General features: G+C 48.9%; 1 protein-coding gene across 3 annotated transcripts in view; it reads right to left on the bottom strand.

The window, feature by feature from the left end:
* Positions 1-616: 616 nt before the first annotated feature.
* Positions 617-27,432, bottom strand: part of PHF20 (PHD finger protein 20) — a 2,392,123-nt gene continuing 2,365,307 nt past the window's right edge. For all 3 annotated transcript variants that reach the window (XM_069652246.1, XM_069652248.1, XM_069652247.1), the window contains exon 26: positions 617-2,394. In XM_069652246.1, the coding sequence (XP_069508347.1) occupies positions 2,243-2,394 (152 nt within the window). In that variant the 3' untranslated portion in view covers positions 617-2,242. The remainder of the gene's footprint in view (positions 2,395-27,432) is intronic.

Genomic DNA, 27,432 nt, shown 5'->3' with positions numbered 1-27,432 from the left:
TGTCGTTTGTGCCAAATCTTGTAAGATCTGTTCAGATTCCGCATAGGTGATCAGTGACTGCTTGCGCGTTTCCAATAGGAGATGTTCTTTGGTTTTATAGGCTGAGACTATGACTATAGCAACTCTTGGTGTACGTGATCAATGAATGTCCTGAATGTTGGTTGAGCCAATTATTTGAGCCAATAGGGCCTGGACACGGCGCACCATATTTTCTCATGCTGCGCCTTCTTTTGGCATGGGCAGTCACAACATATTGCAATCAGAAGTAAAAGTGGAAATCATCTACAACCTTTGGAAGTCAAAGATAAAATGTACAGATAAAAAAAAGACAATCATACTAGCAGTGGTGAATAAGCTAAATGTCTTCAAAGTGATGGTTGAAATTAACAATCCAGTTTCTAAAAGAGGTTACTTTTTTTTAGGTGCAGCAGTGGAAGATAGGGAGGGCGCATGAGCATGTGAAGTTTTCTGATTATGCTTTTGCTGCAAAGATAGAATGAAATCATTTACTATGAGTGGGGACTCTGGGGAGATAATGGCATGCAAATATTTGAACACACATTCTAGTGTAACCTATGCAGCATCAAAAAGCATAAAAAAAACAAAGAAGCCAATACCTGCTGTACAGTTTGTTATTCTTTTGTCTTAGGTTTACATAGTAAATCATTTCTTGAATGTAAAAATATTACAGACACGTTGCATGTATCCATAATTTGGTTAAGGTTGGCTTTGAGCAGAGGTTGGGGATTTAAATGGCAATGGATACCATTACAAATGAAAATACAGGTAGATGTACTGGGACAAGAACTAGTCAAGTTTCTCTAGGTTAACAACGCTACACGGAAGCATAATCACCATCTGCATTGATATGCCCAGTGTACTATCTGTGGGGTAAATAAAACAATCAAAATCACTGCTTCATAAAGGGGCACACACACATGAAATGCAATACATTAAAACCTCAGGTTGTACAAACCTAAATTGAAGCAGCAATTTTAATCTGTTGAATGACATAATGGAACACAAACCAATAAATTGCAAAAAGGGAAATAACATGATATACAATGTGAAACATAATTGCAATGTACTGGAAGGGCTGAGTACCTCATGCATAGATCTTGCAGCATCATTCACAAAAACATCAGACTAAAAAATCCTCAATTTCTTTTTTTTTTTTTTAAACAATTATGAGCTTTAAAGCATTGCAAAAAACTACATATCAAAAGAACACCAGTTAATGGATGGAATGGATGTTGTAACAGAGGTACAAAAAACATTTAAATTGAAAACCCTGCAGCAACCATTCCGCCCAGATGCAATGTTAGCAAAATTATTTTGGAATGCCAATGTGCTATAAAACACAGATTTGATCAGATTGTCCCAATATCTTTAGGACCATATTTTTTCTAGGAGTGTAATTTCACCACTATCTCTGGAGGCATAGCCTGGCCAAATGAGATTAGTAACAACTGATACAAGATTATCCCAAATTGATGTTTCTAGCTCCACCAATAAAATCATGTGGGAGCTATGACGAACCGAGATGCTCTTGTATTATGTGAAAGCTGTACATGAGTTACCTTTGCCCTACATAATTTTAAAGAAATCCCTTTCAACTGTTTCGCTAAAAATGAACAATTAACAGTATAGTCTGAAAAGGCTGACATTCAAACTCACTATGTTTAATAATATTATATCTCAATTTGATTAAATACTATATACTATGCATAAACCAGGAAAAACAAAGTAGGATCTAATCAGGTACACATGTTGCTTAAATAAAACTATAACAACTTAATATACAACCATTGTCAAGAAAATGTTTTGGCTCGTCAAGCTTTCCCAAAGTGGCACGATTTCAATTCCGCTTTACATTTTGAAAAGAAAATTGGTACTTGCAGTTTAGTCAGCTATGTTGCTTTGAAGATAATGTAAGCAGATATTTTCCCAGCAACAATCAAAGAATTGAAGACAACAGAAAACAACTCTTTAACAAAACAAACCTTTCCACAGACCTTTTGACATTATTATTTTCCTGGTTAATACATTTCACAGTCGCTCTTATCGAAACGATAGCCTGTTGAGGAATTCCATAGTTTGCACTTCTCACAGATCCCTGAAATCAGTCTGAAGCACATGCAATTGGGCATGCTTAGTGCCACTGAATTATTCAGTGTTCTTCTTGCCAGAACTCCATATTCAAGGACAATCTCTGTATAACCGGTCGTTCCAAATAACCCTTTCACTGAACACATGTAGAACAGCAAAGGACAATCTGCTGTACTTTCCCAAGGTCCATAAGAAGTTGCTTTACACGATGCTTTAATTGTGGTAGTCTTGCTAGTGGTTCTGGAGGTTCCAGTTCTCCGGTATAATCCAAAAAACTTTCCAAAACTACAAAAAAAGGAAAGAAATTCAGAGATCCAGAATTGTTTTTTACTACCAAAAATTAGAAGAGTTAGCAGAAGAGTTATCAGAAATTGACCCCTTCTTTGCATTCTGATCACTTGTGTAACTTTGGTTCCTTTCCTAATGTACTGCACACACCTATAAATACTCAAATCTTAATGTCATACATTACTCATCTTTAATCGTAATTCAGGTGCTTGTATCTGCTTAGATTCACATGCTGTTCATTTAGTCCGACATATAGTGGTAATGGGGGACTACTGCATCTTTCTTTTCAAGATCTAAAAGGGATGTCAACATAGCGTGACTGTAACACTATCCCTAGGTGACATGTAGGGTACCCAAAATCCTTCATGCGTCGACGTCCCACCGGTTGTTTTTGTTCTGCCGTGCGGAAGCATTATAGAATGCGTGAGTACAGAAGACTAGAAGGTGTAAGATATCTATGTTACTTCTACTCCAAGAGGGGACAAAGGGTAGGTGCATGTGAATCTAAGCAGATACAAGCGCCAGAAATACGATAACGGTGAGTAAATTAACATAATCTTAGTCCTTAGTCCCCTTTCCTCCATACTGCATGGGTGTGCCTTCCTAGGGACGGGAGACAGAACCTTTTTCACCAGAAAAACCTTCTTCCCCTTTAAATTTAGAGGCACGCAGGGATGCGGCCCTGGGAGCATGCGCTAGCCTGACTCCGCCCACCGGCGCCACTACTCAGTCCCCATTGACGCGTCAACAATATTTAACATTGCCTAATGACTCCAGTATTAATAGGGGGGAGAATGGTGGGACGTTTGGAGGAAAGGGAACTAAGGACGGTGAGTAACTTATAATTACTATTACGTCCTGTCCCCTTTCCTCCATACTGCATGGGCGATTATAACTGAATGTAGCCCCAGGGTGGAGAGGAGAGCGTCCTTAAACCAATAAGTTTCTCAGAACTGCCTGTCCGAAGGCCGCATCTGACTTAGAGCCGGCGTCCAAACAGTAATGCTTACAGAAAGCCGGAGGGGTGGCCCAGGTGGCCGCCCTGCTTATGAATTGCCACGGGACCTGCCGCTGGAAGGCAATCTCTGTGGCCTTGGCCCTGACCGCGTAAGCGTGCATGTTAGCTGGCAGCGGCTTGTGCTGCCTCTCGTAGGCTTCCTCGATGGCCGCAACCATCCATCGAGCAATAGAAGCCTTGGATGCTTGATACCCGGGCCTGGATCCCCCAAAGGTGACAAAGAGTGCATCTGACTTGAGGAAGTCCTTGGGCTATCCTGTCCAGATAGAATTCCAGAGCGTGCCTGACATCCAGACAGTGCAAGACTCTCTGAGCCTTGTCCTTGGCGTCAGCGAAAAATGTGGGTAAAACTATTTCCTCGTTCAGATGGAACGCAGAGAGTAGCTTAGGTAGGAATGCCGGGTGAGAACGCAGGACCACCTTATCACTGTGGAAAGTGGTATAGGGCTCATGAGGCCACCAGAGCCTGGATCTCGCTGACTCTTTGCGATCGGAGGCGAGTCCCACTAGCAAAGCTGTCTTAATGGTGACCAGCCCATGTCCGCGGAAGCCACAGGCTCGAAGGGTTTGTGTGCCAAGGCGATCAACACATTGAGGTACCACACGGGGTGTGGCCTTTTGATGGGCGGGTAGAGCCTGTACAAGCCCGCCAGATGTTTCTTGACTATCGGGTTGGAAGAGGAGAAGGTCTCCTCCTCTGAATTTCGGTAGGCCCCTATGGCTGCCAGACAGGTGCGACATATGTCCACCTGCCCGCCTGAGTGCGCAAGGTGTGCCGAGAAGGAGAGCACATCATCCAGCGTGCATGTTAGGGGGTCGATCTCCTTAAGACTCCGCCCAATGACAGAACCTAGTCCATTTACTCCTGTACTGGCTCCTGGTAGCCTTGCTCATGGCGCCCTGAATGATCTCCAGGTTAGCCTGTGATAGGCTTAGGTGCTTGAGGGTGATCTGATCAGCAACCAAGCTGCGAGGGTTAACTTATGAGGTGCGAGGTGGAGGACCCTGCCTCTATGCTGGGACACGCTTCCTTTATCTTGCGGATCAGGGGTGTTGGCGGGAAGGCATAGGCTGTCAAGCCCTCCCAGCAAATCTGCAATGCATCACCCGGGGAGCCGTGGCCCTGCCCCTGCCAAGACACAAACTGATGGCACTTCCTGTTTTTCCAGGGGATGAATAGATCCACCTGAGGATGGCCTCAGATGTTGAAGACCACCTGCAGCAACCTGTCGTTTAATTGCCATTCGTAATTGTCCGCCCCCAGTCTGCTGAGCCTGACCGCTTCCAAGTTGTCCTCCCCTGGGAGGTGGATGGCCGTGAGGTAGATGTCGTTCTCCAAGGTCCATTCCCACATGCTGACCGCTAGGCTGCACAATGGAGGGGACCTGGTACCCCCTGCTTGTTGACATAGTACATGCTGGTAGAGTTGTCGGTCTGGATAAGAACGGTCTTGCTCCCAATGCGCGGAAGGAAGGCTCTGAGGGCTAGCCAAATGGCCCTGAGTTACAGTCAGTTGATATGCGACTCCTGCTCTTGCCGGGTCCAGACCCCATGGATGCAGTGGTTGTCCAGAGTGGCTCCCCCGTGTTCCAGAAAGCAGTCCGTAGTGATGGTGACCAGCGGGGACGGCTGCCGGAAAGGACTTGCCCATCCGCAGGTTGCAGTCCTCGGACCACCATGTGAGGTCCGGGTGGAGAGGAGGTATGCTGACCAGCTCCGCTTGGGAGCTTCTCTCCTGATTCCATGAGGCTTCGAAGTGCCGCTGTAACCTCCTAATCCAGAGTCTTGTGCGCGGCACGGCCAGTAGAACCACCGCCATGATACCCAGTAAGTGCTGGAACCACCAGGACAAGGTCACTGCTCTGGTAAGGAAGTGCGTAGTGGTTCTCTTGATGGCCGTGATCTTGTCCTCCGAGGCAAAGACCCTCTCAGAGCTTGTATCCCAGATGAGGTCCAGGAAGGTGAGGCTCTGCATGGGCTGCAGCTGATACTTCTTGAAAGGGTAGCACCTTGTACTGGAAATGGCAGCCCATGATCCTGAAGCGCAGGAAGGAGCGATGTGGCTGCCAAATCGGGACGTGGAGACCTTCAGATCCATGGAGCACATCCAGTCTCCCTTGTCTAGTGTCTCCGCAACAACTGCTGGCATAACCATCTTGAATTTCTGAAGAGGGAGGGAGGGAGAGGTTCAGGAAGGATAGGTCCAACACAACTCTCAGGCCAGCCTGGTTCTTTTGTCTGGCAAAAATCCTGGAATAGAAGCCCAATCCTCTCCGGGAGGTTAGGACTTCTTCCACTGCCTGGCTCTCGACGAGCGACCGGATCTTCGCCAACAGAGTTGCTGTCCCGATCTGTGGGATTGGAGGGGAGGAGAGGAAGAGATCGGTAGGCGGTACACCGTGGATCCTACAGAGAGGATCCAGGGGTCCGCGAAGTTCTGGCGCCAAAATTGCACATGAAAGGTAAGCCTGCCCCCCACTGGAGACACGTGGACCCGAAGGGACGCGTCATACTTTCTTTCCTTCTGAGGCTGCTGCTGAGGAGGGTGACAGAAGAAGCCCTTGCTCTCCCCCTTTTTGTTGCTTGCGCCGGTGCTGACAGGGTAAATGGTCCGGTTGTCTCGACCTAGGTTCCTGGAAGCCCCGGAATCTGCTGAACGACTGCCCCCTGTCAGAGCGTTGATGCGACTGGGTGTATGCCTTGGGCGTGGCCTTCGCTAGGAAAAAGACTTCGCAGTTTGTGAGCTGTTTTTCTTTTTATCTAATTCCTCATCAGTGGTAGAGTGGAAGAGGTCACTACCCTCGTACGGAAGGTCCAATATGCGTTCCTGGACATCAGGGTTAAATTTAGTAGCCCAAAGGCCAGGCTGTCCTTCTCATGTCCGTGGCGATGCAGATGGCCCGGTCAGAGGTATCGATGTGGGCCACAGTGGACTCCATCATGTCCTGCGCAACCATCTTGGCTTCTCCTAGACCCGCCTTGAAGCGTGCCTTGCTCTGTACCTTAAGTTCTGGAAGGAAGTCCTATTTCCCGCCAAAGCCTCTGGTTAGCGGCTGCCAGCATGGCATCCGCGTTGGATTGACGCAGGTGCAAGGAGGCGTTGGAGTACCGTTTCTTCCTGTACGTCTCCAAAATCCTCTCCTTCTTGCCTAGCAGCGCCGAAGATGAGGTGGCCCCAGACAACTGAGGCTTAGAGTAGAGTGATGCCGCAGCAATCACTGAAGAATGCAGTTGAGGGTGTGCTGATGGCAAGAGTGGATCCCCCTCTGTCTGTCTATACTTGACATTGAGGTGCTAATTGACAGGTTGGGCCGAGTGTGGCTTGAGCCACCCCTTTTTGGCATAGGCCGCAATAACTTGCTGCATCGGGATACCCGTCTTGCTAGGGGATCGTAGGGTGAAGACTTCTTCCAAGATCCCCTCCTCGGGCTGCTCTACCTCGGGTTGAGGAAGGTCCATATATTCTGCCAAACCTGCAAGCCTCTGGTGGAAGGCCTTCGCTGACGACGGCATGTCAGGGTCCTCCTCCTCATCTGTATCCACCAGTGTCTCCGGCTGGTCCGGACCATGTGGAGGAGTGCTGGGTGCTGCGGTGTGGGGACCGGAGCTGGCGGCTGCTAAGGAGGCTGTTGTGGAACCGCCGGCAGGGGAGCCGGAATCAAAGGGGCCAACAGGGGCAGCGGGGGCTGCGCTGGGGCCTGTGGCGCCGGAGACATGGGAGGAATGACTATGGGTGCCGGTGGAAGGGAGAAAGTCCCTGACTGCATCCCACAGGATGGCCTCCATCTGGGGGGTTCGCAATCAGCGACAGGAACCTTTCGAAGAATATGTCTTTGGAGGCTGAAGAGGTGGCAGGAGATATTGACAGAGTGGCTGGGGGCTGCTGGGGCCGGAGCGCACTCTGCCTAGGTAGCAGGGGGAACCTGCCCTGCGCCACTGATGGATAAACTGTAGGGGACATACCTGATTGACACCAGTCCCACCTTGAAACTCATTCACCCACCAGCTCTGTTCCTGGGAGTGGCATCGGACGAGCGCCATGTTGTCTGGCCCAGGGACATTTTGTCAAGCTGCGCGCCACGTGCCAAAGTCGTGGTGCATGGCTCCCTGGGCACGGCCTCCTCCAATACTCTTGGTGGTGGAGCAAGAGACCTACCTTGCACCTCAGGTCTAGGCCTGGAAGGCGTTTTGCCCTCGGCGGTGTCGCCGGTAGTGCTGTATGCAGGCGCCCCCTCGGACATTGAGCCGGTATTAGGGCATAGCCCCTCGGGTGTACACCCGGTAAAAGAACCTTGCGGCCCGTCAGCACTGATTCCGGAAGGATCTGATGACCCCCTCGGCCGTAAGGCCAGTAGGTTCCTCCGGCTCGGGCGTTTCCTCAGGAAGGAGTCGCCCTTGTGGGGCGCGATGGAGAATAAGGGCCCTCCTTTGGGCCTCGATCTCAGTATCAGTTTCGTTTCTGATCTGTCTTTCTTAGTAGTAACCAATCACTGGTCTCTGGGTCATACTGCCCCCAGCCAATGACTGCCCTCTCCCTAAACCCTGCCTTCGGCAGCCATCCTCAGATTTCTTAGCACGTAAAGTGGCAGTATGACCAAGTGAAGAGCCGCAGAGGGGACGGAGGGAGGGTTCGCATGTGAATCCATGCCAGACCCATGCTGGAGAACAACAGTTACAGGTAAGTAACTTGTTCCTTCTCCAGCATGGGGTCTGGCATGGATTCACATGCTCATGAATATAAGAATACATAGCAGTACACACATGCACAACCACGGGAGGTGGCAAGGCTCAACATTAAGCATCTCTTACCTCCTCACCAGGCTCACCTTAAGCTAACAGGTTGCGCAGCACTGCCTGGCCGACTCTGGACTCCTCTCTGGAATCCCGGTCGACGCAGTAGAATCTTGTGAAGGTCTGCGTCGACCTCCACGTAGCAGCCCTGCTGATATCCAGCAGGGGCACACCAGACAAGAACGCAGTGGTAGCAGCGATCGCTCTGGTCGAATAGGCTCTCGGACGGCTGGGCAACGGTCGGTTTGCCAACCGATGACAGTGCATGACGCACCCGGAGAGCCATCTGGAAATGGAAGCCTTCAAGAGAGCCTTCCCTTGGTTCACAGGTCAAAAGTTCACAAACAGCTGTGATGTCTTCCGAAAACTCTTTGTTCGGTCCATGTAGAACTTCAGCACTCTAGCTACATCCAGCGAGTGCAAAGTCCTCTCGGCCAGCGACGGGAAAAAGACTGGTAACACCAAGGGCTCGTTGAGATGGAAGTCCGACAGCACCTTGGACATGAAGGAGGGGTGCGTCCTCAGCACCACCCTCGTCCTAAAGTCAAGTATGGAGGCTTGCAGGAAAGGGCCTGAATCTCTCCCACGCGTTGTGCAGAAGTGATGGCCACAAGGAACGCTGTCTTCCACGACAGAAACTTCAACGAGCCGAATGCAAGGGCTCGAATGGCAGGCCCATGAGCCTTGTCAGCACCACGTTGAGTTCCCATGCCGGGGCTGGAGCCTTCACCTGCGGGAACGATCGGAACAGTCTTTTCATAAACTCCTTCACCAGGCGATGAGACCACAGGGACGACCGTCCTGCAGTTCTGGTGTATCGGGAAATCGCTGCCAGATGTATCTTGATGGAAGCGTGAGCCAGTCCAGCTTTGGCCAGTGACAGTAAGTGCGGTAGCACTGGAGGGGCTGTAATCCATAGAGGGTTAATCTTCTGTGCACGGCACCAGACAGAGAACCTCTTCCACTTGTGTCCATAGCACTAGAGAGTTGAGGACGCCCTGGCCTTTGCAAGAACCTCTCTGCAGTCAGCCGGGATATCGTAACCTCCAAACTCTAGTGCTGCAGGAGCCAGGCCTGCAAGTTCATTGACTCCGGGTCGTGATGAAGAATGGCGCCTCCTTCTCTGGAGAGAAGATCTGCATCCGTCGACAGTTTGACTGGTGGGGACACTGACAAGCCCAGAAGGTCCAGGAACCATATCTGTCTCGGCCACCTCGGTGCAACGAGGATCATCCTGCACCGGGACCTCTTGAGTTGGTTGATGAGCTTGAGCAGCAACGGCGGGAACGCATACAGGAACAGGCCGTCCCAGGGGAGCGAGAAAGCATCGCCCATGCTCCTCGGCTGGGGGAACCTGCTGGCAAACCTCTGGCACTTGGAGTTCGTCGCAAACAGGTCGATTTGGGGTTTGCCCCATCGCCGGAAGAGTTGATCCACTTGATCCTGGCGTAGTTCCCACTCGTGACAAGAGCGCAGCGCCCTGCTGAGCGAGTCGGCGACAGTGTTTTTTATCCCTGCTAGATGAAAAGGCACCAGAAACATCCCCTGGGCAACAGCCCAGTGCCACAGATCCTGGGCCTCCTTGGATAGGGCTGGGTATCTGGTTCCTCCCTGCTTCTGGATGTAGAACATCGTGCCGGTGTTGTCGGTGAAGATCCTCACCACCTTGCCCTTGAGGGACGGGAGGAATGACTTGAGGGCCCAGAACACTGCTCAGAGCTCCAGTATGTTGATGTGGAGTGGCCTCTCCTCCGGGAGCCACAGGCCTCTCGCGTGAAGATCTCCGGTGTGTGCTCCCCACCCATCCAGGGAGGCATCCGTCATCACCGTCACCTGGTATGCTGGGGTCTGAAAGTCCGTGCCCGCACTGAGATGCGCGCGGGTGCCCCACCATCGAATTGCCTGGCCGAATACTTTGTTGAGCGAGATCTTGTCCTCAAAGCTGTCTGTCGCTTGTGTCCAACGGGCGTCGAGGAACACCTGCAGAGGACGCATCCGAAGCCTGCACAGGCCCACCAGATAGATGCAAGAGGACATCATCCCGAGAAGGGACTTGATGGACCGCAATCTGGCCACGTCCGTGGCCAGCAGACGCTGTACCTTGGCCAGGATGGCCTGCGTTCTTTCCTCCGACGCGAGGCCAACTGTGCTACTGTATCGAGCTTGGCTCCCAGAAACAGCGCGACCTGCGACGGAACCAGGTGGGATTTGGGGGAGTTGATGGAGAATCCCAGGTCCGTGAGCAGCGGACGGTCTTTGCCGTGTGTTCGACGGCGAGTTCCCTTGTCCCAGCTCGGATGAGCCAGTCGTCCAGGTAGGGGTAGACGTGGATCCCCTGTAGGCGCAGCCGCGCCGCCACTGGTGCTAGGCACTTGGTGAACACCCTGGGCGCCGACTTCAATCCGAATGGGAGGGCCTTGAACTGGTAGTGCCGCCCTTGGACTACGAACCTGAGAAACTTTCGGTGTCCTTTTAAGATGGGGATGTGAAAGTATGCATCCTCCAGATCCAACGATACTAGGAAGTCGCCTTCCTGCAGCTGTCCCAGCACGTGCTGGAGGGTGACCATCCGGAACTTCTGTGCCTTGATATATTTGTTTAGCTGACGCAAGTCCAGGATGGGACGCCAACCTCCTGTCTTCTTTCTGACGAGGAAGTATCTTGAGTATACTCTGGAGCCCCAGAGCCTCTTTGGGACGAGCTTGATGGCTCCTTTCTTGAGCATCGCCCTTACCTTCAACAGAAGTTGAGGGATGTGGTTTTCCTTCCTGGCCACAGGCGGAATTCGGGGCATTTCTTTAGAAATGTCAGTGTGTGCCCGTGGGCCAGGGCATCCAGCACCCAACGGTCGGTGGAGATGGACTACCACACGCTGACGAACTTTGTCAGCCGGCCTCTCACCGGGGTGCATCGGTGGGGGCCCGACGCGGCGGCCGGTTCAGTCTTGCCTGGAAGCAGCCTTGCTGCCTTGGCCTCCCTGGCGACGACGGCGAGATCCACCTGACTTGCCTCATCCCCTGTAGGCTTCTTGTGACAAGGAGCGGGCCGCCTGATGGTAGGTCGAGGAGCCACCGCCGAATCGTTTGGAGCCACCTTGCTTACCTCCTGAGTTCCAAAAGGGCGGCCGCCGCTGCTGCAGAACTCCCAAGGCCCGAGCCGTCTCCGTGTCGGTCTTGATGGCCTGTAGCGACTCATCCACAGTCTTTCCAAACAGATTGTTCCCGTCGAAGGGCATGTCCAAAACCTTGGCTTGCACATCCTGGCGGAAATCCGTCGCTTTGAGCCACCCCTGCCGTCGAAGGCAAACGCTGTTGCCCAACTGGCGGAAACCGGTGTTGGCAATGTCCGTGGCCACAGTTATGGCGTGGTCCGACGCCACCTTACCCTCCTGTAGGGTCGCCAGGGCCTCTGCCCTTTTATCTTCTGGGAGGAAGTCCAACAGGGGGGCGATCTTGTACCACAATTCCCTGACGTAGCGGGCCACAATCGCTAGGGCTTTGGCCGCCTTAATCGGCGTCGCCACCGACAAGATGACTCGTCGTCCCACAGCGTCCAGCTTCTTTCCCTCACCGTCCGGTGGGGAAGTTGAGGATGAAGCCGATGCACCCCCCCCCCCACGCTTTCTTCTTGTACTTCTTCTCATACCGGTCCCTCTTGGCAGGTGTCGTGGACGGGTTCTTGAGGAGGGCAAGTCCCTCGTCCCAGATGTCATCCAGCAACGGCACCGCGAGGACCGTCTTCCTTTTGGCTTCGCGCCGTTGGTAGAGGAAGCCTTCCTTCTTCTCCTCAGGGCACAGCTGAAAAAGCTTGTATGCCCTGGCAATCATGGTGTGGACGGAGCCAGTCTCGTCGGGCGGGGACGCCCGAGGAATCGGAGATGGGAGGCCAGTCCTGTCATCACCGCCGTCGTCATCCGTCCCCGTCGTGGCTGTGTCCGTTCCTGTGTCGTCCCTCGGGATCAGGGAAGGCGACAAAGGCTGCGAAGGCCGTGAAGGCTGAAGGGGCACTGGATGAATCCTCCTCCTCTTGTTCGGAGGGCTTCCCGCCGGGGGTAGGGGCAGTCTCGTCCTTATCTCCGTGCATAAGGCTTGGATTGCCGTCAAAATGACCGCCGAGTTATCCTGAGGGTCGGGCTGCGACGGGCGTGCCGGGAGCGACGGTTGTTTCTCCACGGGAACCTCGTCGTCGTTGCCACCCTTGCTCTCGTCGTCCCCCTCCTCGGGATTCCTCCCGTGGGGCTGGGCCTCTTCCAGATTCTCGGCCAGCTCCTCCTCAGAGGTTGCGTCTGTGTCCGTAACTGACACCACCCCCCCCGTCTTTTTCCACCGGGGTCTTCACGGGGGTCTACTCGATGGGCTTAAAAGAGGATTCCCTCAGCGGAGGCAGGGAAACTCTGGGCCCGAGGTCGCCTCCACTGGGATAGCCTCCACAGGCTTTGCCAGGGCCGCAGCGACTCCCTCGATAGAGGCCTTAGCCGGGTGGATCAGGGCCTTCGCCGCCTTAGGCGCGCTTGAGGCCTTTACCTTAGGGGGAGGGTCACCGCCTCGCTCCCCTCAGCCGGTTCCTTCGAGATCAACCGGGGCTTCTCCAGAAGCTTAGCCGGGTTCTCGTATTTCCTCTTCTCCGAGCCAGAGCGTTGGCTCGCGGTTGATGGCGTCGTTGACGGTGCAGCCAAGGAGCCCGACCGTTCGGCGCTCCCAGTGCCCGCGGACTCGTGGTGCTTTGCCTTCTGTTGGGCCCCCGTCGCCGGGGCGCCCTCACAGGACTTAGACGCTTGGACTTCTTCTTCTCACATGCTGGGCTCTTGCCTTCCAGCCAGTTGGAGAGGCGGGACTGGCGATGCCTCATAGTCCGATCCGACATGTTCACGCAAAACGCACAGTCCTTCTCCATGTGCGTTTTGTCCTCATGGAGGCAATAAAGGCATTTCGAATGCTTGTCCTCCTTGAACACATTTTGTAGGTTGCATCAAGGGCAGATCCTTAACAGTTTGCCGGGAGTCGAGCTTCCCTTATCCTGGGCCATATTCTTCTCATCCACGAGGTAGGCCTCAGAAATTTCTGGAATTCTCCAAGAAGCGTAAATCAACGAAAACTTTACCCTTGAGGGGCGTAGATAAGTCCGAAACGGGTCCCCGTTGATCGGAAGTAGAAACGGTGGAGCTTGAGGCTCGATTAAACCGAAAGATGAGATAAATCTCTTTGAAAAAGCGCAAAGCGCAGTAAAAGTTCGAGAGCTATAGCACGAGGACTCCCAACACTTGAGCGTGCGGTAAAAATCTGATGATGGCTGCCGAGGGCGGGGCTTAGGGAGAGGGCAGTCATTGGCTGGGGGCAGTATGACCCAGAGACCAGTGATTGGTTTCTACTGAGAAAGACAGATCAGAAACGAAACTGATACTGATTTTTTTCTTTACTGAGGATTCCCAGCCTGACGACGGGGAATATTCATGAGCATGTGAATCCATGCCAGACCCCATGCTGGAGAAAAAGAACTTGTTGTTTATTTGGTTGCAGCAGGCCCTTTGAGTGAAGAGACTTTGAGAAGCAAGGAGACTAATGCTCCGAAGGCTCTGATGCTGAGGATTGAACTGTAACCTTGTGCTAAAGAAGCCAGAGACTGCTACGCTCGAGTGAACCAGCTTATCTCGTGCTGAGAATGCGGGTAAGGGGCCAAAGGCCTGAAAACCTGACATACAATTTTGAACACGTCTTTCTTTCTTTCATAACATTATTCCCCTCACTATGTGTATTTAGAGGTAAGGATTGGCAATAGGTTTTTTACTATAGACCCTTTTATTTTGACAAGACACGGCTAGGACTGTGTTATTACTATTTGATGGTCGTAGCTTGCTCCAATCTGTAGATTTAAGTCTAGATAGGCGTTTATCATACCCTTTTTGAAGTTCAATAAAAACGGCTAGGACTGTGTTATTACTATTTGATGGTCGTAGCTTGCTCCTATCTATAGATTTAAGTCTAGATAGGCGTTTATCATACCCTTTTTGAAGTTCAATAAACAGCTTTGAACTGTGGACACTTGTGTTTGTCTTACTGTTGATGTTATGTCTTCCTGACACTACATACTGATGGATCTGGAACAACATGCTTTGAACCCTCTCGTTGGAGGGGGAAGACGAGCCAGTCTTCTGTCTGAATCAGTGCTCCTACAAACTGTTTGACTTGACTGGGGACCGTCTTGTTGATTGAGAAGGCCAGGTTGAAAAGAAGATCTACAGTTTTTTGGGCGAGTGTCCAGTTATGAGCCAGTCGTCGAGATAAGGGTACACTGGGATGGACAGCCTGTGCAAGTGAGCTGCCGCCACTGCTAGTACCTTTGTAAACATCCTTGGAACTGAGGCAATGCCGAAGGGGAGTACTTTGAACTGATAGTGAGTGTTCTCTACCTTGAACCTGGGGTACTTTCTGTGTGCTGGCAACATTAAAATATGAAAGTATGCATCTTTCATATCCAAGATGACCATGTAATCCCCATGTTGAAACAATGGGATTACTTCCTGTAGAGTTGTCATCCTGAACTTTTGAGGTTTGACATTTGTTTGCAAGACGTAGATCTAAAACAGGGCGCATGGTTAGATCCTTTTTGGGTACAAGGAAGTATATGGAATAAATACCCTTGTTTTCCTGAAGATCTGGGACAACCTCGATCTTTTTTTTGTAGCAGGATCTGGACTTCTTCTAGCAGGATGCGTAGATGTTCTGGCGACACCCTTATGCTCTTTGGTGGGTGGTATTGGGGTGGTTGCAGCAATAGCCGGCGCTGACTGTTTTGAGGACTTATCCATGGTGATGTCCTCTCATGCACGGCTGAAAAGATGTTAATTGCACCCACCCCCCCCTACAGGGGAAACATTGGAGGGGACATGCACCACTGAGTCATTTGTTGGCTGGTCTGCCTCTGGCTGCAGTTTCTCCCTCTACCCTTGCCACGCCGAAATCCCAGCTTTTGAGGGGTTTGAAAACTGCTGGAAGTGCCCTGTACGGAAACCCTCCTGTTCTGTAGTTCCCTTGAGAGGAGCTTGAAAAGGATTACGTGCGAAAGGATCAGATCAGCGGGTGTTACATACTCCCTGTTGGACAAACGGCTTGGCTGAGATTTGGTTCAATTACCTAAGCGTTTCATGTTGTTTCTTTGTGGTTTTCGAGGGTCGACCGCATTCCCGAAGAGGGTAGTGTCTTCTACGGGCATATTAATAAGAGAAGCCAGTGTTTCGGGGTTAAAGCCCACGTTTTTCAGCCATGCATGGCGCTTTAAGAGGGTCCCTTCTGCCAGATCCCATCCTGCCATCTATGCCAAATCTGGGGAATTCTATAGAATATTTTGTGCCACTTGACGCCCTTCAGTCACTACTGCCAAAAGTGGTGTCCGAGTAGGCTCTGGGACGTTCTGCAGGCCACTGTGCACCAGCCCCCACTGAACATCTCTATAGCTTGCCAGGAGCGTGGTGTTATTAGAGATATGAGCACTGAATGCAGCCGAGGTGGTAATACGTTTACCAAGAGCAGAATGCTTTTTACAGTCCTTGTCTGGAGGTGACTCGGACGAGGACAGCGGTACACCTGCACGTTTCCTGGTGTTCATCACAACCAGGGAGTCTAGAACAGCATGCTGTCTGATATATAAAGGATCTGAGGGCGCTGGACGAAATTTTAGTTCAACTCTTGGGTTGACGGCCGGGGTGAGTGAAGGTGTAAGTAATGAGGGGGCAAGGCGCTTCTTAACTGACTCGCATCTTTGAGAATATCGTCAACGAAATCCGTGTTGGGTAGTGCCTCCTGCGTTATGATCTTGGAGTAGTCAGCCGCCTTCCTGAGGATTGTGTTGAAAAACATGTGATCGTCAATTGGCGAATGGGGCCCAGGGTTGAGAAACAGAATATTCCGAAAATATTGTCTGGGTCAGGTTCATGGGCAGGGGTATTGGGTCAAGTACCTTGGTCGTCAGCAGGGGTCTTGTGACACTTGATCCGGATCCGTAACATAATAGATGTCATCTGGGTCATCCTGGAAGATGTTCACAGGAGTCTCTGGTAGATGTTGTGAAGGCGGAAAGGAAAATTGAGCACTATAGTGGTGCCTTGGGAACTTGGAAGGTCTAGGGCACTCATCCACAGGCCGAGGCCTTTTCAGAATGTCATCAAATGTGGCTGATTTCAGACATTTTCTCCATACAGGCTTCAAATCTCTATCTAGTCCACACAGAGGAAGAGGATTACTCAGTGGGACCGAAAGAAGGGGCAGCTGGAGCAGAAGACTGCTGCAGGGCCTGGGACAGAGGTGGAGAGGCTTCAGAATACCCTTTAGTTAAAAGGGGAGGCCTTCTTAAGGCCAGAGATGTGAGAATGGGACTTGGAAAGCTTCTCCCCAAGCTTTGGAATTGTTTTAGAAAGAGAAGGCCATTTCAGCGTGTCTTTTTCGACGCTAACGGAACATGTGCTGAAGTTTTGTGGAAGTCGCCTGGTAAGGCCGAAGCCATGGGGCCTTGCGCTGGCCACGATGGCGTGGACGCATCGGGCCATGAACCGCAAGTTTCAGTAGCCTGCGCCAAACTCTACTGGCATTGATGGCTTCTTCAGCGATTCTGTCAAGGGAGGCCAAAGGGTTGTGTGTTCTGGTTTATGGGAATGGTGTGTGTCCTTGTCGCCGGGATGTAGACTCACCATTGCACTGCCGGTGGCATGCTTCTCGTGGCCAGGGTCGGAAATGCAGGAATCAGTAGACTCCACTGTTGAGAGTCTACAGTCTCTGAGTCAGAGCCGCAGCTGCTAATCGACTTCTCGTCCAAGGCGACAGTGCCCGCCGGAGAGTGACTCTCGGCCTGCATGGCATAGGCCGCCCACCGCTTGGTGAGCCTGTCTTTCAGGGTCTTGGGCAGAAAGTGCTTACAGGCCTTGCAACACTGCTGTCGTGGTCACGAGAGAGGCACCGATTGCACGATCAGAGTGTCCTTCCAGGGGAATTTCACATTACACAACAGGCAAATTTAAACAGTGTTCACTCCATAATGGAGGGAAAATGCAGCCAGATGGAAAGAGGAAGAGTAGAAGGGGCAAGGAAAAGGCATTCTCATAGAATAGTCAGTAGAAACGTGTTCCCACTCTCCCTATTGTGAGGCCGGTTGAAATATGTATGTATTTTATTTATTTAAAGCAATTTGGCTTATATTAAACCTTCTGCTTGATTACAAAAAAATACAATAAAATAATTCAGTTACATACAATCTTACATACAATAAACTTTTCTAAAATAATTTTAGCAGCAAGGTTACTACATAAAAATACTTTCAAGCCTTTCCTCATTTAACAACTTAAGTTTAAAAGAATATATATAAAAGGAGACCACCTTCATTATTCCATTTTAAAATAGGCACAGGTAGTGTAGCTCAGTGGCAAGTGCTCGTCTTGGAAGCAAGACGATGCAGAGCAACATAGGTTCAAATCCTGGGTACGCACTTAGAAACTTCTTTGGTACTAAGCACATTAAAAATAACCAATTATAATAATAATAATTACTATAAATAAAACTCAAAAATCATCTAATTGTAGCAATCACAAGCAATACTTGCTTCACTACTATCGTTTTCAAAAAGAATCATCATTTAGCGTACACACTTTATCAATAAAGCATGCAAATATTACAATTCTCAATTCATCCAATTTACAACAATCACATAAGTGTCTCAGAGCCTCCACATAACTCCTTTTCACAGCTACAACAAGAATGTAAATTACAAGGAAGATCCAATCACTTCATGTGTGTGCAGCAAATTTCATCTGAACCTTATGAACATTCTTGCACCTGTCTTATTAGGATATTTATTACAGTACTACTGTACTTAGGCAATACAAGTAACCCTGTGTTTAAGTCAATTGGTACCCAGACATACCTTGATTTACATTTGGCAGGCCGAAAAGTATCTTGCCGTATAAATCAAGCAGCCCGGGACAAATCCGTAGAGCGCGTGAATTACACGCAGGGCCAAAAAAATGAACCCAAATAATGTTACAGCGAGGAGGGCGCTAATTAGAAGCATTAGCCATGCAATTGAGCACTTCCAAGCAAATGGAACACACCTTAGTGGAAACTTACTTGAATTAAAAAGGAATGGCACTTGGAGACCCAGTGCCTATAGGACCAAGATACCCAGTAATTGGCCCCAATAGGTTAAACATCCTAAAAGCAAACCCACAAGAGTCGTTATTATCAGTCTTTGCATCCTATCCTTCTGACGAATGTGAGAAATTACAAAGGGAAATAATGAATCCAAAGACAGACTGAAAAAAAAGGTAATACATTGGATAAGGTCACATAGAGGGTATTGTTCAATAATTAGGGATGACATAACTGATTGTGCTAATATTTCTTGGACTACTAGTGCGGATACAGATAATATCAGTGTTACATTTGCCACTCGTTTGAACTCGAATTAAGAACATTACTACCAAAGGGAGTACGTATTCTAGTGAGACCTTCCTGCATACCAACCAGAGGAGATAGGACCCCAGGGGCTTCAAAGGCAACCTCAAATATAGAGGACGTCTAATGACTCACTGGGAGCCCTACATCTGATGAAAGAGTCACACAATTGGAAATAGGGAGTGTCCCCATAACAGGAGAAATCTGTGGCCTCTCTTGGAATATTGCAGGCTTGAGGAAAAATCTACATTGGTGTAATTTCATTAGACACCACCACATCATTTGCTTCCAGGAGACCTGGACAACAGTGTCTTACATCATGCAGGGGTTCACAGCCTCTGTGCAGTTTGCTAGAAAAGGTCCAGAAGGGGGACATAGTGGAGGACTTCTGACCTGGATTGATCCCTAATTTATCGATTATATCACAGAAAGAATGAGGTTCCATTGATTTGTAACAGTTTTTCCTAAAACTATGTTATGGTAGTAATCTGCTGCTATTCAATTTATACAGGATGGTACCCGGGGATGGCATTAGGACCATCTCGCTGGTGGAAAATTAATCAGGAACTGGGAGATGAATTATCTGACTAAGTGCAGGTCAAACCCTTACACATAACGCATGACTTGTCTGATGTTGAAGAACAGGTGTGGGATATCCCGGATCTGGCCACAAAACACCCAAAGCGGCAGAATAAATATGCCATTTAGATTACACGGACATGGTTTAATTTTAACCTCAGGGCTTGTAATGGGAGGTCTATGGGTGACATCCCTTCAAAACCCACCTTTGTGTCCAGGGGCCGAGTGTCACATAATGATTATATTTTGATTAATATACAGGCTTGGAGTGAAAGCGATCATCGCCCCTTGGCACTACTGCTAGCGGTAGGTAGGCCGACATTTCCACGAGAAAGGACACACCATAGCGCAAATGAGAAATGAGATTCCATGTGCTAGAAGTGATAAGCACCAAACGATAGCCAGGGGACATCGCCAAGAAAAGAGCACTTTCTTGGTGCACAGGCTTGAGTCCTTAGCATCTGGAGGTATGAAGAATTGAACCTACACTGTTTTTGAAATATGCATCTTTTATACAGTGATACATTTGTTGATTGTCACTGTCCTCACGCAAATGTAGTGCGATGATTGGCGAGTTATTGCTCTGTTCCTGGCACACAGAGTCTGTTTGTTTAGGTTGAAACTGTGCCCTATTACCACAGTGGTGAGCGGACCTTGTGCCAACTAGTCTACATGATCCCGGTACTTTATAGTTTTACCACATGCCCTAAAGATTATTAACTCCATCCTCAGCAAGTTAGGTAACCCACTCTTGCACCATTGAGCAGCACTTGAGTCTGCATATGAGGCAGCTAATTCTAAGATAAGGCACCTTTGACTTGTTCAGATACCTTAGTACTTGATTGGGCATATAATTGCACTAATCCTACAAATAATTTGCACTGGCATTCTGACTAGTTCAGTTCAGCCTTCCGTTCTAACCATTGCGATAGCCACACTATCCGCATATGCCTAGTATTTTCCATGCACAATGTCTTATGCACACGGGGCAGGCACTGCTGAGGACACCCTCTCAGGGTCCTTGCAGCTTCTACCGAGTCATCTTTATGATTACATGCACACACGGGACAGGCACTGCTGAGAACACCCACAAGGAGGCCTTGCAGCCACTAGAGTCATTTCCAGTCAGTTACAACACCGATATTGGTAAGGTTCAATGTCTAATTCTAATCTGTTTATTTTTTCTCCCTTCTCTTTTGCTCCCCTTTTCCATTATTGCCATTGCTTTGATTTATTGATGCCCACTACACAATGATATTGTCTTAATGGACCATGTGGATCACTGACATCTTCGTGACGTTTTGTCTCTTTTTAACCGTGCTACTTGACATATCGAATATGTAATTGCGGTGGCGGGATGTAACCACTAAATGCTTTTTTCGACGTTTCTACACGGTTCACTATTGATGTATCTTTCTGTCATCGGCATGGATTGTTTGGGGTCCCGATGGTTTTCTTAATGACATGCACAACTATATGCCCCGACGTTGGACAACTAGTCCGAAATGCATAGGCTTTGCAGCTTCTTGCCATCCTCCTGCTGTTGGATGTTTTAGCAGCTTTTGATCTTGTTGACCCCTCATCAAACATCTGACCAGAGCAGTCTCCTTTTCCCATAAGAACGCCACATGGATTGAATACTTTTTTAGCAAACGGGACCATGACGGTTTTTGCTCGCTCGGCATCTGTCGATCCAGTACCAATCTCTTGCGGAGTCCCTCAGGGCTCCTGTGTCACTCCCACCTTATACAATATCTTTACAAAGCTCCTTTTTCGACTACCTCGACGGATAGGGTGTCACCTACACTAACTATGCAGATGACACCCAAGTCCTCATCAATCTCACGGGCTGCTATGACAAAGACACTAAAATGCTAAACAAAATCTATCTTCACATCCAGGCGTGGATGGCTGCCCATGGCCTGTGCCTAAACAATAAGACTGAGCTACTTATAGGCTCTCAATCTCGACTAAAGAAGTTAGATAAACTCTACAAATCTTTCAACATTGATGGGAACACCATCAAGCCTCCAGCGAGGTCAAAACTCTAGGTATCCATGTAGACTCCACCCTTTCCCTCACAAGGCAAGTCAATGCTACTGCCTCAGCAACAGCTTACACTTCCAAGTTAATTAATGCCTGCAAAGCCTATCTATATACCTAGAGCTGAATTACATTAGCTAGAGCTCTGATCCTATCCAGGTTTTACTATTCTAACACGTTATATCTAGGTTCCAATGAACGAAACCTGAACAAATGACAAGTGCTTCAGAATAACGCACTCAGATCAGCCTTAAATATCCCGCGAACCAACCACATATCAGCAATAAGACGAGACAAACACTGGCTACGAGTGCGAGATAGAATCTCACTTCAAACTGTAGTAGTTACTCACAAATGTCTGTCCAACACGGCACCAAAATACCTGGTTGACAAATTCATCAGGAACCATTCTTCCAGACCTACCAAATCAAACTACACACACTGCCTCAACATTCCTAAGTACAAATTACAAAAAGCTGGCAGGTCCAGCTTCCTGGTGCTAGCACCTAAGCTTTGGAACTCCCTCCGCACAGCACTTTGAGCCAAACCATTTTCTGGTCCTTCAGAAACAGAGTAAAAGAATGGCTATTTGCCCAGCAAAACTAAATCTCTTAAAGTCCTTCCAGGCCTGATTATCTGTAGCGATTGATTATACGCAACTCTGTATGCCTCTGTATACATATCCGTTGTCTGGCATGATAATTGGATTCATGCTCATTTCTGCTTTTTTGTACCAATAGCTTCCCGCTCCAATTTTGTATGTTTGTTATACATGGCCACTGTCCGGCAATAATGACTTGACATATCTCATCTTACCTGTATCATTATTTCACATTGTACACATTCTATCTATCTGATATGTTGACCTGATATGTAACACAAGTCAACTGCTATTTGTTATTTTGTTTCTGCAACTATTGCTCAAGAGTAAGTGCCCAGATACCCCAGGGTTAGGTGCGCTCTATAAATAAATGAAATAAACAACTAATTGGCCGCAGTATAGTGGTCAACACATTGAATACAACATTATTTTGTCTCAACAAGAATCGGTAGTTCTGTACATTTTTCAATCTATGAATACAACAAGATCACTGACACCATTAATGTACATTGCTCTGGCTCTTTAGCTAAACTAAGGGTTTGCAACCCACACCGCTGGCTTTCACTAGCCAAGGCCCACAGTTCTTGGAGTACCAATTCTGTCACTCTTTATGTCCTTTTTTTAACTGCTCATTTTTTTGCTTTGGATTGTTAATTATGGATGTCCCCTTTTTCAAGATCTCACTCCAATCGGACCATCATGAAGGTGGTCATACTTCCCCCCTACACCTCACTTGCCTCTCTAAGTGTAGAAATCAAAACAGGTTACCAAATCAGGTAGTTGGGTAATAAACTCTTACATGAAAAGTGCAAGAGATACCATTTCGAGACTGCGGAAAAGAAGGTCAGTTGCTCTGGAGAGAAAGTGTGGTTCCCAAGTTGTGGGGAATGCATAAAACAAAGAAGACGGGATCCAACTCCAGATTATCCAATGTTGGTTATGGCACTGACTAAAGGTGAAAAACGTGGAAACAGTAGGAAGTAATTCCTGTTGGTCTAGCTCACCTTTAACGGGCTCTGAAACCTATCAGTGTATGAAATGTAAACAAAATCATAAATGATTGGCATATTTTATCTACCGATGCCTGGGATAAAAGTGGGAACATGAAATAAATCCAGTTTTATTTTAATTGCAAAAGTTCACCCCACAGCAAAATAAGCAATACAAATGTATTACAGTAATAAAATAATGTATAGGGTTATTTTTCTGTAAAGTGTAAATTGTGGAGACCACGAGGTGGTGCGGACCACGATGGCCGCGTGAGGATAAGCTCTGCAGGTCCCTGCCCAGGAAAGCAGTGAATTGTGCTCTTTATCCCTCATCACCCCAACTATGGTGTGCTGCCCGGACCCCTGATTGAGCATGAGTGCCCTGGCGAGTTGCGGGGGCCTCTGATCCTTTGTGTGAAGTGCAGGAAGTGGGCCTTGCAGGAGCGGGCTGGGAGCAGCTGCAGGAGTAAGAGGGAGTGGACTGGCCTAGTAGAAGAGGCTATGCACCGGAGCTCTGAGCACAGTGGCTCAGGAGTGGCAGTGTGGGGATCTGCCGAGACCGAGCCAGTCACCAATGTTGGTGAGGGTTAAGAGTGGAGCTTGAAGGTCCTGTGACTTGGTACGGGTGCGAGCAGCCCGTTGCAGTTGATCCGGCGGGCGAAGACGGAAATCCCAGCCTGAGAAGGAGGGCGCGGTGTTGGGGAGAATTCTCATTCTATGGCTAATTTCCCTTACCTAGTGAGTCCCCCAGCAGCTTTGCTGGATTTCTTGAGTTTATTTTTTCCACTTGGTAAGAGTGAGAGCTTTTCCCCACTCTTACCTGTGTTTTGCCATGTGTATTACATTTTTTTTTATTGTGGACTCTGGAGTACACCACTTCAGTAGTCCCACTCTTTTGTGTGTTACACAGCACCTTCAGTGCAGTGACACAGGGTTGTCTTTTAGACTTCCCACCGACTCCCTTTCTGGGGCTGACTACTGTCCCCCAGAAAAGGGTAAAGTTGCCATTAACTTTATATAGTCATTTAACCACAGATCCAGTACACCCCATCTTACATGGAGTATTGGAAAGGGTTAATTCTTAGCCCTTTTTATCTGTACCTCCTGGAGCATTGTTTCGCTCCCTTAACATTAAGACTTGGCTGGTGGCAGTGGTATCTACACTAATTTTCCTACCACGATTATATTACATAACGTAGTATTGTTTTAGGCTATTTTAGTAGCCTCGAACTTTAAACCCGCTAGCCCAAATACTTTTTTCGGTTGGGTTTAATCGCCATTTCTTTTTGCTAACCTCCTTCTTGGGTCTTTCTTTGCACGGCAAACCAGGTTTGCCTCCTTTGTTCGCCGACCTTTGGCGTGCTTCTGACCAGAAGCTCTCCTTTGGCGTCTGGGTGTCTAGGTGGGCTGAATGTGAGGGAGGGGTGTAGTCACACTGTGTTGATTGGCTGAGGCGGTTGTCCGGGCTGGACAACCCCCCTGCTGAGTGATTGACAGCCAGGCTGTGTGAATGGGGGATTTTGGCATAAAAGGCAGGACTCTTGGGCTAGAAGTCAGAGTCGCCACTGGAACCGCAAGGAACCGAAGAGAAGCAGAGAAGAGGACAGCTGCTGCAACCCTGTGCCCAGGTGAAGCCCTGCTGCAGTCCTGAGCAATCTACCCTTCAACGACAAGAGAAGATCCAGTCCGGAGTCTTCTTCACTTGAGCCTGGTGGGATCAACCAGCTCGTCTTCTCTTCAGTCAGAGAATCCTCTCCTGGGTCGAAATTACTGCTGTGCTGTAGTGGTCCGGATAGCCATCAGAAGAGCCCTCTCCTGATTTAAAGGAGCGTACCTTTTATTCATCGTTGTTCTTTTCGCTACTGCTGGCCTCATCCCTGGGTAGTGCAGATTGCTCCAGACGTCCTTCTTGTCCCCAGGACTGAAGCCGCAGGAACCTTGAGTCTGCAGGAACTACCAGGAACAACTGCCGTGGCATCAGCTTTTCTCCCACGGAATAAGGTACTGTGCACACTTGGTCTTTCTCTCCGTCTGACCAGCCGGAATCGGCGTGAACCCCTTTCCTCCACAAAGATTTGTTCTTTCTTCCCTCCTTCTTATAACTTTTCCTTCCATTTGACAATCTTACAAACTCTTGGCATCTCGAATCTCGAACTGTTCAACGTGTGATCCCCAACAACTGAGCATCTGCTCCATTGACACTGGCGCAGGCCTATTGACTTTAATCTGTATCGTTGAACAAGTCGGATCTCCTTGCCTTTGATTTTTATTCACTTTTCCCTTTTTTGAAATTCTTAAGTACAAAGTGTGTTTTAACTTCGTGAGCATTTCTATCCGCGGGTACGCGTTAGTATCACAACACCGGTCTGTCAAATCCTAATGTACTTACCTTGAATTTACTGGCACAAGTGGAATTGGTTGTGTGTAGTGTATTTTACGCGTGGTTTCGGATTTATAGAAGTGAAGTGTTTTATAACAGATGGTTTAAAAATAAATGTACTTATATTTTTTACCTGACACCTTGAGTCAGTGTTTGCTTGAGTCACAGTAATTATGGTCCCTTTGTGTAATCACTGCTACTGCTCATATACTCTTGAGATAAGCCTGGCTGCTCCGCTACTGCTACCACTTTAACATAGTAGTACAGGCTTGTACCAAAGGTGAACTTGTATTACCACTTGTAGTCTTAATTGTGTGTAGTGGTCCCTAAGGGCACTGCACAGGATTCTGCCTAACACGGGGCCGGGGGACAGAGTGGAGCTAGAAGGCCCCTGGATGCCTGGGCTGCGGCAACGAGTTGTGCTGGGTGGAGGAGGGCCAGAGTTGGATCAATTTGTTGAATTAAAGGCCTGGGGCGGATGAGTCCAAAATCACGTTCCTGTAGTGAGGGCTTTGGGCAGTGGCAGTGTGGAGGAAGCCCACAGTGGAGGCTCTACGCTGAGGCCCTCAAGTATTGGCGTTGCTGGGCTGCGCACACTGCAGTGGATGAGCCCTGGTGCTCGCTGTGCTCAGAGAGGCACAGCTTAACCTCACTGATGAGGCCCAACAAGGCTGAAACACGTGTATGGGGTTGGTGTTGGTACTCGTTCAGAAGGGAATTGCCATAGCATTTCGGTGCAAAAGTGGGAAACAGCGGTAAATGTGGAGAACAAAGTCAAGGCGCATGTGAACTCCCTTTTTATTGAGGATGACAGTAAAGAGGTGGAAATTGATAGAGCACACAGATGGAGGTGGTGCAGAAAAAGGTCCTAGGTCTCTGGTAGTTCAATAACATCAATATGGTGAGAAGTGTGCAGTCTTGGAAAAAAAGAAACGGCTGTGGAATATTCTTTTTGAGGGGGATGCAGTGTGCATTTATCAAGATCTCTCCAATTTCACAGTAGCCTGTCGTAGAGTCTGTTGGACATGGAGACTGTGGCTAAATGAGAAAGGGATCAGCTATCGTTGGGCCTATCCAGTTGTGCTGATATTGGAGGTGAAGGATGTCGACTATAAGATCACGAACAGGACGGAGGCGATGCAGTGCATTCAGCATCTCTCTGAGGAAGCACATAGCAGAGACTTTGCCAACGGGAGGTGATAAGATGATGGACTGTGGTCAGCCTAGGTTTTCTGCCACAAAAGGTTTACAGGTGGTAGAAAGTATCTGAGAATGAACACACCTTCTCCACTGAAGTGACGACGGGCCTTGATGATTGCACATTGGCATAATGTTACATCTTTACAGTTAGGGGTGGAAGATTTGTGGGGAGAGGTGAAGGGTTGTGATGTGTATGGAAGAGCAGGGACAGGAGTGAGTTATTTTTGGTGGCCCATTCAAGGATGGGCATCTCAGTGGGAGCCAGGAGATTGATCTCGATTAGGGGAAGAGGGAGGTGGGGCTGGTGAAGTGGGGGGGATGCAGTTGGGGTGCAGAATTAGGATGATGTTTATGTAGTATCTGGGGTGTGGCATTGTGGGGGCCTGTGCTGATAATGCCACAGCAGAGACAGGGGGATGGGAGGGGAGGACGCACGGGCCATCTGACAGTGGCTACGCTAAATATAAAGGGCCTGAACTCTCCCATTAAGCGAACACTTGTGGCTAGGAAGTTTAGAAGTTTGGACTCTCATGTTGCAGGAAACTAGGCTACAGTGGGGGAGAAATGTCTAGGGCAGGCGTGCTGGGCTTCCGGAAAGTAAAAAAAAAGGGAGGAATTGGGCATCTTGTTTCCATAAACGGCTGAGGGATCCATCAGTGAAGAGAGGGTTGGATGGCAAAGTCTTGGCAGTGGCAGGTGTTATAGGGGGTGTTGAGATGACAGTGGCAACGGTGTATTGTCCGAACCAAGGTCAGTCAGCCTTTGAAGGTGCTTTGGAACAGATCCTGGAGGAGGGACCGGACCCGTTAGTATTGGGTGGAGCTTTTATTTGTTGGGCAGACTTGAAAATGGATAGACTGGCGCTAACGAGCAGGGGAACAGCAGGCACAGCCGCAGCGACGATTTTGCCTTACAGAACTTTTGGATTCACAGGGGTTGATCGATGTGTGGAGATGGCAGTATCTGAGAGACAGTGGAGAATTCATATTATTTTCACC

The sequence above is a fragment of the Ambystoma mexicanum genome, chromosome 3p, assembly GCF_040938575.1.
Source record: "Ambystoma mexicanum isolate Mex_15411 chromosome 3p, UKY_AmexF1_1, whole genome shotgun sequence".
Classification (NCBI taxonomy): Eukaryota; Metazoa; Chordata; class Amphibia; order Caudata; family Ambystomatidae; genus Ambystoma; species Ambystoma mexicanum.
The sequence above is the reverse complement of the archived record's forward strand: the minus strand, read 5'-3'. Positions and strand labels throughout refer to the sequence as shown.